Consider the following 14,716-nt stretch of genomic DNA (forward strand, 5'->3'; position numbering starts at 1 on the left):
GACACAAACGGAGGAGGAGGCAAGGTTAGACCCGGGGAAAGTCATCGGCTTACCCAGTGCGCAGGTGTCTGAGCGTGTATTTGTGCATGCAGTGCCAAGCAGCTTGGGCATGGGTGACCTCATTTGCCCGAAGAAGCTCTACCTCCCAGCCACCTAGCAGAAAAGATGGTGGTCCCGAGGAGCCCGCAGTGCACATCTGTTCCATGTGCTGGGAACAGACGTGGTGTATGATGCTGCTGCCTGGTTCCCTGGGCACACACGTATGGTCTAGAACAGGCAACACAGCCACGCTGACTGTCCCAGGCAGGAGGATGAGGGCAGGGCTCCTTCATACCTAACTGTCCTGGTGTTCCTGGGGGACCTGGAGGACCATCAAAGCCTGGAAGTCCTGGCAACCCAGCATCTCCAGGGAAACCACGCTCGCCTTTCGGGCCTGGTAAGCCCTGTCCTGGAGGACCCACTTCTCCTGGAAAGCCCTTGGTTCCGGGCAGGCCAGGGAGACCTGCATCCCCAGGAGGGCCTTTGATGCCGTCGCCCTGTAAGAGAATCCCAGTTACCTTCAAACGCTTACAGATATCAGCGTCAGCTATGGCTTCCCAATTTCCCTTCCCCATTTCGCTGGGCTTCTAGGCCGTAGGTTGAGGACAACTGGGAGGAAGGTGCCTATACAGGTGACCGAATTGAAGTTAGATTTATAGCTTCACCAGTCAGCACAGTGGAGGGTCGGTCGGGGAGAGACGTCTTTATATTCAGAACCATGGGCACAGGAATTAGCATCCAGTCTATTAGGATTAGCGTATGTGACATGTCTGTTGTTCACGAGGGACAGCACATCATGACAGGGAAGTGAGCTAGTTGGAGGAGGAGGAGCCATGTGCTCTTAGAATAAGAGGCAATGTTACAGGATTGGAATGAGGACAGGTTAGGGTCCTGTCAGTGGCATGCCCTGTCTGTGATGATGATACCCGCCAGGTGGGGACACCTGCGTGGGCCATGGAGGGACAGAGGTATGGAGTAGTGAGCTCTGGGTAGTGGGGAGGGGCAATGCTCACGTGGTAGCCCCCAGCAGGGCCCCAGAGTCAGTGCTATATATAACTAATGAGATGCTGCTTGTCTCAGCATGCCTGCAGAGCCATGGATGAAAAGGGACTTCTGATGGTAGACAGGCAGACACTGAAGAGTCACCCTGCCCGTGACATCACCTTTCTCCTTTGCATTCCAAGGGAAGAGAGTATTATGGGATGGATACTGGGCCAAGCTCTCTTTCTGTTTGCAGGGCCCTCAATGCCTCGGCGCATCGATATTGTAGCTGCTCTAGTATGTGTGGTGCTAACAAAACATTTTACACGGAGTAGACCGGCTAGACTCAGGTGGATGGTGTGTGTGTGTGTTTACAGGGCCACCAGAGATCAGGGAGTGGACCGGCTAGACTCAGGTGGATGGTGTGTGTGTGTTTACAGGACTAAAGCAGAATGAACCTATCATGAGCATAGGGTTGGGTGAGCACCAATGCCAAGGCTGTGACCCCGCAAAGTGTAAAGAACATGAAGGTCCTGTGAGCGGGATGGACCGGTGGCACCATGGTTACTGCTTACCGGAGGACCAGGAAGGCCAGGGAATCCATCCAGCCCATCACGTCCTGGGACTCCGTCATCACCTTTCATCCCGTGGACACCAGGGATACCTGGCTGTCCTCGTTCACCTGGGAAAGATGTGCATGTGAATCTATCCCTCCCAGGACCCCCAGATTGCTGAGCCAGGAAGAGCTCAGTCATGGAGAACTAACCTTTGGTGGTTACTGTTCTGGAGTCTCCCTTGATTCCCTTGGGTCCAGGAAGTCCAGTGAGGCCTGGGGCTCCCTGTGGACAGAAATACATGGCTGTCTCTTCTGTCTTTGGCTGTTAGAGGATCTTACGCTATACAGTTTGTGGGCCTACTTGAAAGAGCTCTCCACAATGTCAGAACAGAGCATCTGGGCTTTGGAAGGGCGTCACCAGCTGCAGTGCCCTCCCAGTGGTGGGCTAGCTTGGTTCTGTGGACAGCGGAGCTGTGAACCAGACCTTTTCATAGTGAGAATTAACAAAAGTAGCTCTAGGCGGACAGAGAGGGAAAACCTAGAATCTCTACGCTCAGAGAACAATGCATGAGCCGGCGTCCTCGGCAGGCATGGACAGGAGCTGGTGACAGATGGGTTTTCAGATGCCTAGAGCTCAAAAAGGACCCAGTCTGGATTCTTAGACTCAGTAACTGAGAAGCCCTGACCTGGGACACAAGGTGGCTTCACTCATAACTACAATTGCTAGACTCCAAAGAGGTAAAAAACTTCCAGGACAGAGGGTAGGAATGATCATTTATGAGGCTAGAGAGAGGGTTAAGAGCACTTGCTGCTCTTGCAGAGGACTCAGGTTCAATTCCTAGGCCGGACATGACAGCTCACAACCATCTGTAACTACAGTTCTAGGGGATCTGATGCCCTCTCCTGGCCTCTGTGGGTACTGCATGCATGTAGTTCAAATTTAATCCCTCCCTTCCTTCCTCTCCTCCCTCCTTCCCTCCTCCCTCCCCCTCTCTCTCCTCGCTCTCTCATTCTCTCTCTCTGTGCACATGGACACACAAGCAAAGCACCCATACACCGAAAACAAAAAACAAAAAAATCTGTAAAAGAAGACATGAGCACTTGCTGTCCAGATGTGATCAACCAACAATAATAACTTTTGCAAAGCGAGGCTGACAATATCTCAGAGAGAAGACACATCTCAAAGAACAGCTTACTGCATGGACCCTCAAACTCTAGACTGTAAAACTGGCTGCAGCTCCACAGGATAGAAATGGTCTGGGATTGGATTTCTGTGCATGAGGCATCACTTTGCAGTGTATCATGGTTAACTACTTGTATGAATTTTGGACTCCTGGGTGTTAGATTAACTAAATGGAATGTTGCATGCACTTGTGGACCACCTTATGCTAGAGGATTCCATGGGAACTCAGTCTATTGAGTTAGTTCTCGGCAGAGAAGGGAAACGCTTCTGGTGTGCGGTACACACACACACACCATCATCCATCCATCCACCCATCCACCCACCCATCCATCCATCCATCCATCCATCCATCCACCCACGCTCTCACACGTACACACGTGCACACCCCCCCACACCATCCTAGAGGATCCTCTTACACAGAGTTGTACACAGATGTACAATTAAATTCAGAAAAACAAACACAACCAGAGGCTGTTAGAGAAAATCCCGCTGGTGTGTGCGCACAGGTGTGGAGCAGGCATACTTGGGTTATTTGTAGATTTCAGAGGTACCATCTGGGACCCATTTGCCTTCCAGGAATGAGTCAGCTGAACAGTTGACTTAATTTTTCAGGAAGAAATATATGGTTTTCCCTTCACGCTCTTTTCTGAACAATACTTAGACTTAGAGGGGGTACTGTCTTGGGAACGTGCATGTGTACGCGTGTATATGCATGCGTGTGTGTGTGAATGTGTGTGTGTTTGCTTAACAGGATCTTCCTCACGTAGCCTAGGCTAGCCTCAAATTTGTGATCAGGCTGGCATAGTCTTTTGCACTAAGATGAAACAGAGTTTCTCTTATTGTGTGACTTAGGTTCCCTTTCATGCTTGGTTGGATTGCTGACATTGTCCCTGGCCAGGTGTCTCCAGATTTTTTCCCCCTATTGCTCAAAAGATAAGAGAACAGTCAGCTGTGGTGCTACCTGCCTGTCATCCCAGAACATGGGAGGCTGAGCTGGGAGGACTACCAGGGATGGAAGGCCAGCTTGGGAGACACGGTGAGGCTGTGTTTTTTTTTCTCTCTCTCTGGTGTGTGTGTGTGTGTGCATATGTATCTGCCCAGCGGTGTGGCCAGTGCTCCACCCTTGCAGAGGGGCATTCCACAGGGTGGCTATGCACATTTTGCTCTCCCACTTATCACACACTGGACATTTGGGCTGTTACTACTAAAAAAAAAGACTCATCTATAATGCCACTTCACACACGGGGCCTACACTTGAGGAGACATGGGAGTGCAGTTCCCTCCTCCAGCCTGGAAGTGGAGCCTCTAGGACCTGTGGTAACCTCATGTCTAGCCCCGAGAGGATGAGGGACGGCCTTCCACCAGAGGAAAGTCTCAAAAAGCACACGACTTTTGAAAAAGCGGGCACACTGGTGTGAGTGTAGGGTCTGGCCAGCCTCAGCAGGGGCTGCTGTTTCCTCACCTTGAATCCTGGGAACCCAGGGATACCATGCACGCCTGGTTCCCCTTGGTCCCCTTTCTTTCCCAGCTCCCCATTGACACCAGGAAAACCCTTGGGTCCTGGCAATCCAGGAAGACCCCCGATGAACTGGTCACACTGGCAGTCTCCAGCTTCACCTGTAGTGAACGGGAGAGAGATGTGTTTATTAAATGGGACTTGGGATGACAGAGGGAGGGGACGGGGTGGAGGGCTGATGGGATATGATCGCGCAGGTTAGACACTGAATCCTGGGATCGAAGGTGTGTACCACCACGCCTGGCTTCCGACTATCTTTCATTCTGTAGTGTCTGCAGATATGTGGTGAGGTGTCTAGGTGGAGACTTTCATTAGAATATGAGGTGTTCCACGTGACCTAGACACAGCCCAAAGTTAACTTTATCCAACAGCTTTGGCGCAGCATATGGCGGCCACCTGCTGGGTCATGTTGGTTTGAAGAAAATTTAGATTTTGGAGAATTTCCAATTTCAGATCAGAATGCCCAAACTTTACCTTCAGAGAAAGAACGAAGGGTGTGGGCAGGGTCAGTCTGTAAGGTAAAGTGCCATGAGGGCCAGACTGTGATGTCATCCCGACCTCCCCACCCAGGCATCCTTTCCACCCTTCCTCACCTCTCCAGGGCCAGACTGTGACCATCCCAACCTCCCTACCCGGGCATCCTTTCCATCCTTCCTCACCTCTCCAGGGCTAGACTGTGACGTCATCCTGACCTCCCCACCCGGGCATCCTTTCCATCCTTCCTCACCTCTCCAGGGCTAGACTGTGACGTCATCCCGACCTCCCCTCCCGGGCATCCTTTCCATCCTTCCTCACCTTTCCAGCCTTTCTGCCCTCGAGCTCCTGGGAACCCGGAAGGTCCGGGGTAGCCCACTCTTCCTTCTGATCCTTTTAGGCCAAACAGGAAACCTAGGAGAAAATGTACAGACAAGAGCATCTGTGAGAGACGGCATCGGGTCCAGCACAGGCTCTCAGCCAAGCCTACCTCAGGTCCCTGGAGCTCCGGTTCCGCAACAACACAGCCCTCAGGTGGAACAGAGGCTAGAATTTGCAAATCTAGTGTTTCCATCAGTTGTCCAGACCAATGTCTTTCCTTCTGAGAAACACTCAGTCCAAACAGAGAATTTGGCTTTTCAGGCATGTAACTGGAATTTCAAGATGGCCATACATCCCTCTTTTCCCTCAGAGACACCTCCCTCCACAAAGAGAAGAAACCCACAAGAATTAAGATAAAGCCAGCTCTCCATTTTGTCCTCAGTTGGAGCGGATGCACACCTGCGCTCAGAGCTTCTCACCTGTCCTAAAGTTTCTCCATGCATACACGAACATACATGTAGACATGCAAACATGGGCTCATGGTAACTAATAGTCTTTCTGACTAACTGGTACTAGGCATGGCTGACCTCCCTGATGCTCTTGACCCCAGCTTTCCCTTCCTCACCAAGGGTCAGAGGAATCACAGCAGGGCACCACTAATTAAACAGATGAGACTAAGGTTACACAACTGTGCGAGGCCTTGGGAAAGACCGCCATCTGGTGGTGGACACCAGGATGCATTTCAGGCGAGCATGGCTTGGCAGGGCAGCTGAGCATGGTCTCCTATGCTCCTCATTGTCTTACTCTGTAGCCCATGTTGGCCCTGAACTTATGGTGACCTCCTGTCTCAGCCTCTCAAGTGCCAGGATTACAGGTGCGAGCCACCAAGTCTCATCCCTGTTGAATGTAGTGGTGCTCATAGCTTCAACAAGTACCATTAAGAAGGAAGATGCTCGTGGCTGTGCAGGAAGTGGAAAGGATGCGAAAGCAGCAACTTCAGAGGCTCATGCTCTTGGACAAGGGCAGAGGGATGGTGAGTGAGAGAGCTTCTGGGGAAGCGGAGGGTTGGAGAGGCTAGTGAGCACTGCTCTGAGCAGTCTGACCCGACTGTGCATCTAACATAGCCCCACTCATCCAATTCGTCCATCAATTCATTCACCCACCATGAGATGGCACTTGAGCTATGCCAGGCGCAAGCCAGGAGCTGGCCCGAGCTGACAGCTGAGATGCAGGGCTCAACTAACCCAATCAGCAAACAAATGTGGATTTTCAGATTCTAGCCAGCACTGGCGAGGGCATCGGGAGTGGCTGATTTAGAATTAGTGGCATTCAGGAGCTTTCTGAGCACGTGACATGAACTGCAGAGGGACCTGGCCAGGCAGGGAGCTGGAGGAGGATCCACAGATGGGACAGTGTGACCCCTTGACAGTAGAGAGCCATGACCAGAGGGTATGCAAAGGGTACACAGAGGGTGCTGGCACGGAGGAGGGGATGGGACCCTCTTGGGATTTTATTCCAAAGGCAAAGGGAGTCATGAAAGAGTTCTAAGGAAAGAGGCTGCACCCCACACTGTGGATCCAGTGCGGAGAGTGAGGTGCCCAGACTCCTGGGTCCTGGCTCAAGCTCGGAGGCTATGGAGGAGCCAGGACACCAGGGAACAAGTTGGCCAGGAAGAAGGGGGGAGGGTGGAGACCTGCAGCTCTACTCTGGGCGTTCCTAGGTATTCCTGAGACCCAGTGTGGGCTGTTTCCAGTGAGAAGTTTCATGTTGTAGCTCAGAGCACAGAGCGGGAGTGGCTATGTTTGCACTGGGCTCTATTCCCATTGGAGAGTTTATCTAGGCACAATGGGGATAGAAGGGACCAGAGAGAATTTCAGGGGCTCCATCAGTGATGAGAGATGGGGGCGGGGCATTACAAGAGAGCGAGAGCTGCAAGGAAGGGGGCACTACAAAGTGTCCAGGGAGATGAGAACAGTGGACAGACCTCATGGAAGGGGAGAGAAGAGAAGCCTGTGACCTCTCCAGGAGCTGCTCAGGTCTGGACTGGGCTCTAACCTAAAGCTTCCAGCCCTCTTGACAGGTGAGGAGAAAAGCAGATGTAAGTAGAGGTATTCATTGCCCAGACTTTAGGAATGTTGCCATTTACAACTAGAGACCTGCCATCTAGGACAAAGAGGGATGCCCTTGGGAGGTAGTAAGGTCTTCACCAAGGCATAAGAGAGCCATGTCTTTCACCTGGAATGTTTCTCTCTATTTAATCCATTCATAATTTCAAACACACTCTTTGGGAAGTGTGAGATCTCAGCAGGACTTCCACGAAGAAGCCAACAGCTGATTCAGTCAGCTGCATTAGCAATGGTGCCAGCAGAGCCTTTCACCTCAAAGGACAGCTGGCATCCAGGTTTGCTCTTATTCTAGCGTGAATGACTAAGCATCCTGGCTTCCAGCAGCCACAGCACATGAAATAGGACCAAAAGCAGTTCCTGAGCAAAGACTCCAAAAAGCTCAGTGCTGAGAAAGGTTGAACTCTGTGAGAGTCTGGGTTCCCGGAGCTAAGTTACAAGGTGGATACTAAGTTGCGAGACACACCACTAAAGTCAATAGTTGGCTACTTTTTATAAACAAGGTTGCTAGAAAAGCAGATGGTAACAATGTATCTCACAGAGGAAACAACTCAGGAAGAGCTAAAGGGGATGCTCTGACATTTTTCAGTTGACAAACGTTCTTACACCCGTCCATTTTCTGTATGCATTCCCTTATCAGCTGATAACCCATGCCAGACAACTGTTTATTTATGCTAGTTTATCTATGTCAGTGATAATGGAAACCACTTAGTGAGCCAAATTCATGCATGAAGACAGAGTATGCTCATGGCAGGACGGAGTGGCCGGTACAGTGTCTTCACTCACGGCACGTTTTCATGCTTTTGACACATGTAAGGGAAGCCCTACAGATGCTGCACACAGGAAAGACAGGCTCATAGAAATTCATATGTCACCAATAAATATTTTCCTGTCAACATTAACAAGCAAAACTTGCATCATGCATACTACTTTCTGTGTAACAGAAAACAGTAAAGATAGCTTTGCTCAAATACATCAACCAAGGAGCGAATACTCAAAACTTCTTGAGCGAATGTGTTTATCTTCCATATGAAAGAAAACTGGACAAGCACACTCAGAGCAAGTTAAAATGTTCCTGTAGAATGTGAAGCGGAAGCAGAAGTGACTGGCTTTCTATATACCTGTTTTATATAAGTATTTATTTCTATGGAAGAAACACTGCCAGCAATTTTCCTTCTAGAGCTGGCATAGAGAAGGACTTTCCCAACGCAATGTAAACATCAGCCTCTGAACTTGAAGTTTAAGTTAAAACCTAGCACTGTCCATTAGCAAATAGGATGCCCTGGCCCGGAAGGGAGGACTCAGGACATGCCCTGGCCCTGAAGGGAGAACTTGAGGAGATACCCTGCACCCTGAGGGGAGGACTCAGGAGATGCCCTGGCCCTGAGGGGAGGACTTGAGGAGATGCCCTGGCCCTGAAGGGGGGACTCAGGGCCCTGAAGGGAGAACTTGAGGAGATGCCCTGCACCCTGAGGGGAGGACTCAAGAGATGCCCTGCCCATGAGGAGAGGACTTGAGGAGATGCCCTGGCCCTGAAGGGAGGACTTGAGGAGATGCCTTGGCCCTGAAGGGAGGGCTCGAGGAGATGCCCTGGCCCTGAAGGGGGGACTCAGGAGATGCCCTGGCCCTGAAGGGAGGGCTCGAGGAGATGTCCTGGCCCTGAAGAGAAGGCTCCAGGAGAGACGGCTGGAGTGATCAGAGAGTTGAAATCATTTAGGAAAGAAGAGCCTACATCTGAGTCAATGTCACCCAGAAAGAGAGAATGACCTCTTATTTCTAACCAGTGCCTCATAAGCTAATCTCTCCAGGAGATGAAACATTCCCATGAGGTCATTATCAACATCAAAAGTATAACTGAATGCTACAGCTGAGGAGGATGGCTTTTGTGGATGTCCAGCTCAAAACAACGACACATGTACGACTCCTCCGTAGACAGAGTGTTTTCAACATAAGGACAGCACACACCATCACAACCTGAGAATGTACCTTGGCAGACTCAGGGAGCATCCCAGCTACTATGGAATGATCCCGGCTGACCCAGGGACCTGCTCTGCTGCTGTGGGATAACAGACTGGTCCAAACCTTCATCCTCATCTACTAGATCCTTATCTACCCAGGCTCTCTGGGTCTCCTGTCTCCCTTGGCCAGTGGCCGCCATTCCTTTTGGCAGCTATCTTTACTCCTGTGACTTTGGCTTTGCAGTGGCAGAGATGCTGATGGTTGTAAGATGCTGAAGCACAGAGGAGCTGAGTTAAGACAGGAGATACCTGCAGAGACCTGGGTACAGTGATTTCAGTGCATAGCTCCTTCCAGACACAGCACCTTAGACGCCCTGCTGAACTTCCTGCAGCCACAGCACACTGTGAGAACTGTGAGATTCCTGCTTCTCTACAAGCTGAGAGGCAACAGCTGTTGTCATGGTTCCGGTGTGGACCCTGGCAGTGCCCGCCACATCCTCATCCACTGGCCTACTGAATCAACTCACAACCATTTAAAAGAAAGTCCAGGATGATACCCAGCTTGATTAGGCTCTAGATGAACACCAGTCACTTACCGTCTGGTCCAGGTGCACCTGCAGGCCCAGGGGCTCCTTGGAGACCTGGTTTTCCATCAGCTCCGGGTGGACCTGGATATTGTGCTGGGCGGCCTGGTTCTCCTGAAAAACCTTTGGGTCCCATCTCCCCTGGAAGGCCTCTCATCGAATCTAAAACCCAAGAGAGTTCACAGTAGGTGAGTGTTCTGATATTTAAAGGTTGCGTTAGCTTCTGTGTCACAGGGAACCACTATCGGGGACAAGTGTCATGAACCAGTTAACAGCAGAAGTGATGGCCTTAATATGTTTCTTCACAGATTGTCCACTTTCACAACCCTGGAACTATGACCATTTGCTGACAACATTGGACAGCATCCTGCTTCTTCCATCCAGGGACCAGCCTACACCAGTCACTCACCAGAGTCACAATCTAACAATCCAGGGACCAGCCCACACCAATCACCCACCAGGGTCACAATCTAACCATCCAGGGACCAGACCACACCAATCACCCACCAGGGTCACAATCTAACCATCCAGGGACCAGACCACACCAATCACCCATCAGTGTCACAGTCTAACCTCGCTGGTACCCTTCAGCTCAGCAGTAGCTGAGGTTACTCCATGAGGAGGAAGGATGGAGCCACAGGAAAGTCATGTGGCCAGCAAAGCTTACTGGTCCATGTCCACACCTAAGGCCAGGTACCTTCTGATGCTACAAAACCCCATTACCTTTATCTCCAACAGATGGGCCTTGGGGCCCCATGGGACCAGGGTCTCCAGGCTCGCCTCGACTTCCTGGTTCCCCATGAGCCCCTGGGAATCCTGGGTCACCTCTGGCACCTGCAACCAAGACAGATCCCTTGCAATGAGAACCATTGTCCAGGAACAAGCCCCCACCAGAGTGAGGCAGCTGTCATTACAGGTCACTGCAGGCACCCACTTCCTGGTGAGTACCCTGAACACAGAAAGAGGCAGGTGAAGCTCAAATGCTGCAGATACAGAGGGTTCTAATTTACAGCCTAGTCGGGTAAGATTCTGATAAATCAGGACAACACAGAGGATATCAGAGACCCTCGGAGGTTTCAGGGGAGAGCAAACTGATCTGAGAAGACTCAGTGGAATTCTAGGTGTTAAAAACCAGAACCCGTGGGTCTCCTGGAAATGCAGAAATGCCTTCGCTGACAGATGAACTGGACAGTAGCAAGTGCTGTCAGGCAGAACCAAAGTGACTGCTTCTAATGACACCTTGGAGCCCCTAGAGATACTGGGCTGTCTCTGAAGCTTGTGTTCTGAACACCTTCATTTTGTTTCACTTAGAAATCTGTCTGGAAGGTTTATGGCTTTGTTCCCGAGAGAAGAGGGTCCGTGTGAGGCCACATCATGCACAGAAACTATTGTACCAACCTTTTGCCAGGGACGGATGGGGCGAGTAGACAGGGGGTCCCGGGGGGCCTTGTTCTCCACGTTCTCCCTGGGGGAAAGACGACACTGTGAGTCTGGCTTTCCAGAGTCTCTTAATTTACATATTGCCCAGGAGTGGGCAGAATGTGGAACTGGTTTAACAGGGCATGTTTTCTTACTATCATCCAACCTGGACCATCCCCATGGCAACATCTCTACCATGTGACAGTGGGGAGTTCCTGCATCCCAGCCACCAGGCAGACATAAAAGGGACCAGCACAGCATGTGTGTGGATCTCCTTGCAAAGCCCTTGCCAGGGGAGGGATGCCGGAAGTGACTGGGAGGCTGCTATGGTTTTGAGACTCAGACCTTCACAGTGTTGACATCTGAACCATTGGGGGGGGGGCAACATGGAGCTGCAGGGATGCCCGACACCATCTGCTCTGTAGACTCCAGATACACCCACACACTTCCCTGCTCTCCCCAGACACATTCTCTAGCAGAAAGGGCCACCCATAAGGCTGGGTCCCCCCCTCATAGCTACCCTGGATCACCTCCCTCGATCTTCCCGCCCAGCCCTTATGGTTAACTACACAAGTTCCATTCTCCATCAGTAGCTGGAGGCACCCCTCATCTTTCTGCTCAAATCCAGTCTCAAGCTTCCCTTCAGATGGGGGCAGGCAGCACACAGTCCCCTCACTCTAGAGATCACATTAACAGCCGCTGCTCATGTCCTCTGCCCATGCTGCTTCAGTGAGGAGCAGGATATCACCAGAAAGAGACACGAGTTACCTTGGGCCCTCGGGGTCCGCTGGGACCTTGGAAACCATCCAAGCCTCTGCTTCCCTGCAAGAAAGACAGGGGCTTGTTATCTCCAGCTTCAGGGGGGGACCTCCAGAAATCAACCCCACGCCACTTCCACCAGCATAGCCAATGCAGAAACCAAGCACCCCCTCAAACCTCCCACCCCAGTGTACGGTCAACTCCCTCATGTTAGGTGCACAAATGTCTTTATAGCTGCTTTGCTTGACCCAAGAGCCAGAGTCCAGATGTGGCACTAGTGTCTGTCGATTCTCTTTCCGTTCCCAGCAGCCCTGACATCCTTTCCTCCCTCTGCACCTTAATTTGTCTGCACGTGTGCTGTGTGCCGTGTGCCGTGTGAGTGACTGGTGCCTGTGATGTCAGAAGAGGGGGTCAAACCCTGGACTAGGGTTACAGGTGGTGGTGAATGACCAAGTGGGTGTTGGGAGCAGAGTCCAGGTCCTCTGCAAGAGCAGCAAGTGCTCGTAACCACTGAGACATCTTCCAGTGCCCTCCCCTTTGTTCTTTTTCTTAGTATTTTTTTTTTCTTGGTGGTTGGTGTTGAGAATATTGGGTGGTTTGTGCTTCTGGCCTCATGGCACTATGTAATACCGTCCCTTGCCCTTCCATTCCCCGCCCAGCCTCCAAGTGAGCAGGAGATCGTGTAGGACCTGTCTCCACCTGCGGTGACAGCCATACTTCCTCGGTCCCCACTTTAGAGGAGGAGAGCTAGCAACTTCTTGACTGATCAGTGGGGTCACACCTGGTCTGTGGGGTCACATCTGATCTGATCTGTGAGGTCACAGCATCCCATCAGTGGGGTCACACCTGTTCAGTTGGGTCACATCTGATCAGTGGGGTCACACCTGATCTGTAGGATCACACCTATTCAGTGGGGTCACACCTGGTCTGTGGGGTCACATATGGTCTGTGAGGTCACCGCATCCCATCAGTGGGGTCACACCTGGTCTGTGGGGTCACATCTGATCAGTTGGGTCACACCTGATCTGTAGGATCACACCTATTCAGTGGGGTCACACCTGGTCTGTGGGGTCACACCTGGTCTGTGAGGTCACCACATCCCATCAGTGGGGTCACACCTGGTCTGTGGGGTCACACCTGGTCTGTGAGGTCACACCTGTTCAGTTGGGTCACATCTGATCTGTAGGATCACACCTATTCAGTGGGGTCACACCTGGTCTGTGAGGTCACAGCATCCCATCAGTGGGGTCACACCTGGTCTGTGGGGTCACACCTGGTCTGTGAGGTCACACCTGTTCAGTTGGGTCACATCTGATCTGTAGGATCACACCTATTCAGTGGGGTCACACCTGGTCTGTGAGGTCACAGCATCCCATCAGTGGGGTCACACCTGGTCTGTGGGGTCACACCTGGTCTGTGAGGTCACACCTGTTCAGTGGGGTCACATCTGATCCATTAATTAAACTCTCCCTCCATGATGAGTTTTGAAACATTCTAGTTGCCACCAAACAGAATCCCCGAGCCTCTTGATTTGGAATGTCTCTTTTCATTAAGAAATCCTTAACACTAATTTGGTCTCCAGTGCCCTCAAGTTCCCATCGACGAGGAAGCTGGTATGTGGAGCTCTCTGAGCAGCTAGTCCCTCTTGCAAATGACCACGTATGGCAAAGTCTCCAAGCCACGCTGGGCGAAGTAAAAATAGGCCTGCCTGTCGAGTTACTTTATAGATTTTCAAGCCCAGGAACTCACATGCTGCTTGACGGACTAACACTGTCTGATTTTTTTTTTTTTTTAAATCTTTTCCTTTTCCTTTTGCAGGGCTGTGGTTGACTCTCGGCCTTTCACCTTTCATGCTAGGTGGAGCTGAACATTCAAAGAGTGGTTGATTTTATGCCGGAGAAAGAACGCTGAGCCCCAAGGAGGCTTGTAGGCAGAGGTCCTCAGTAGCTGGCAGGAGTGTACTGTCAGGAAATGCTCACAGTGAGGCTTCCAGGGAAGGTTTCCTCAAATGCTGAACAGAAAGAAGGCTGCTGTCTTATGGGTCTGGATGTTTCCATGTCTTTCTGGTTTTCTAGATCTTTCCTCAGACCCGTGGCACAAAGAACAAGGGTTAGTGCAATCCAACTTAGGGGCCTTGGGGGGAAAGACTTCTGGGCTTAGTCTGAGAGGGCTGTGGGATACCACTGAATGCCCAACCTGTGGGCACAGGTTTGTTGCCTGTTTGTGACTCCCACATAGCTGGAAAGTCACATCTGGTGGATGTGACGCCTGGAGAATGGTTCTGTTGCAGTCCAGTGGCCCTGCCCACATGGGGATGCCTTTTTCCTGTGCTGCACACCCATACTGCACAAGAACGGTGTTGGTACATGGATCCAGGAGACCAGGTCTCCATGAGCACACTCTATAGAGAAGACTCTGCTGTCATTAAACATGACTCCCCAAACGAAGGAAACAATCGCTACATTTTCAGAAAATGTAACATAACCAAACTAGTAAGCTATCTCTGTTCCCTGACTTGAGCCGTTTAGTTTGCTAGGTGTCCATGTCCATGTTTCCTTGTGCCTGTGTCTGTGTGTCCATGCAGAGGCATGTGCAGATGGTTCTTTGTTCTTGCAGGGAGGCAGGGGCTTCCTGAGACACATGGCTTTCTCTGCTTACTCCTTCTCTGGCACGCTGCTTTAATGGGTTGCTGTCCACAGCGGCTCCTGGGAGCTGCCTTGGGTTCTGGCTCCTAAGGCCAGCAGCTTCAGCACATCTGGGAAGCTCATGCGGAGGCAGCAGCTGAAACAGTTGGATGCTGTGG

General features: G+C 51.3%; 1 protein-coding gene across 3 annotated transcripts in view; it reads right to left on the reverse strand.

Moving 5' to 3' along the window:
• Col4a2 (collagen type IV alpha 2 chain) overlaps positions 1 to 14,716 on the reverse strand; it is a 134,070-nt gene that overhangs the window by 20,505 nt on the left and 98,849 nt on the right. For all 3 annotated transcript variants that reach the window (XM_057752424.1, XM_057752425.1, XM_057752423.1), the window contains exons 17-25: positions 11,923 to 11,976; positions 11,134 to 11,200; positions 10,459 to 10,569; positions 9,748 to 9,897; positions 5,071 to 5,163; positions 4,222 to 4,376; positions 1,787 to 1,859; positions 1,596 to 1,702; positions 335 to 536 (exon numbers count right to left, since the gene is read on the reverse strand). In XM_057752424.1, coding sequence (XP_057608407.1) covers positions 335 to 536; positions 1,596 to 1,702; positions 1,787 to 1,859; positions 4,222 to 4,376; positions 5,071 to 5,163; positions 9,748 to 9,897; positions 10,459 to 10,569; positions 11,134 to 11,200; positions 11,923 to 11,976 — 1,012 coding nt within the window. The remainder of the gene's footprint in view (positions 1 to 334; positions 537 to 1,595; positions 1,703 to 1,786; positions 1,860 to 4,221; positions 4,377 to 5,070; positions 5,164 to 9,747; positions 9,898 to 10,458; positions 10,570 to 11,133; positions 11,201 to 11,922; positions 11,977 to 14,716) is intronic.

Source organism: Chionomys nivalis, chromosome 20 (assembly GCF_950005125.1).
Source record: "Chionomys nivalis chromosome 20, mChiNiv1.1, whole genome shotgun sequence".
Lineage (NCBI taxonomy): Eukaryota > Metazoa > Chordata > Mammalia > Rodentia > Cricetidae > Chionomys > Chionomys nivalis.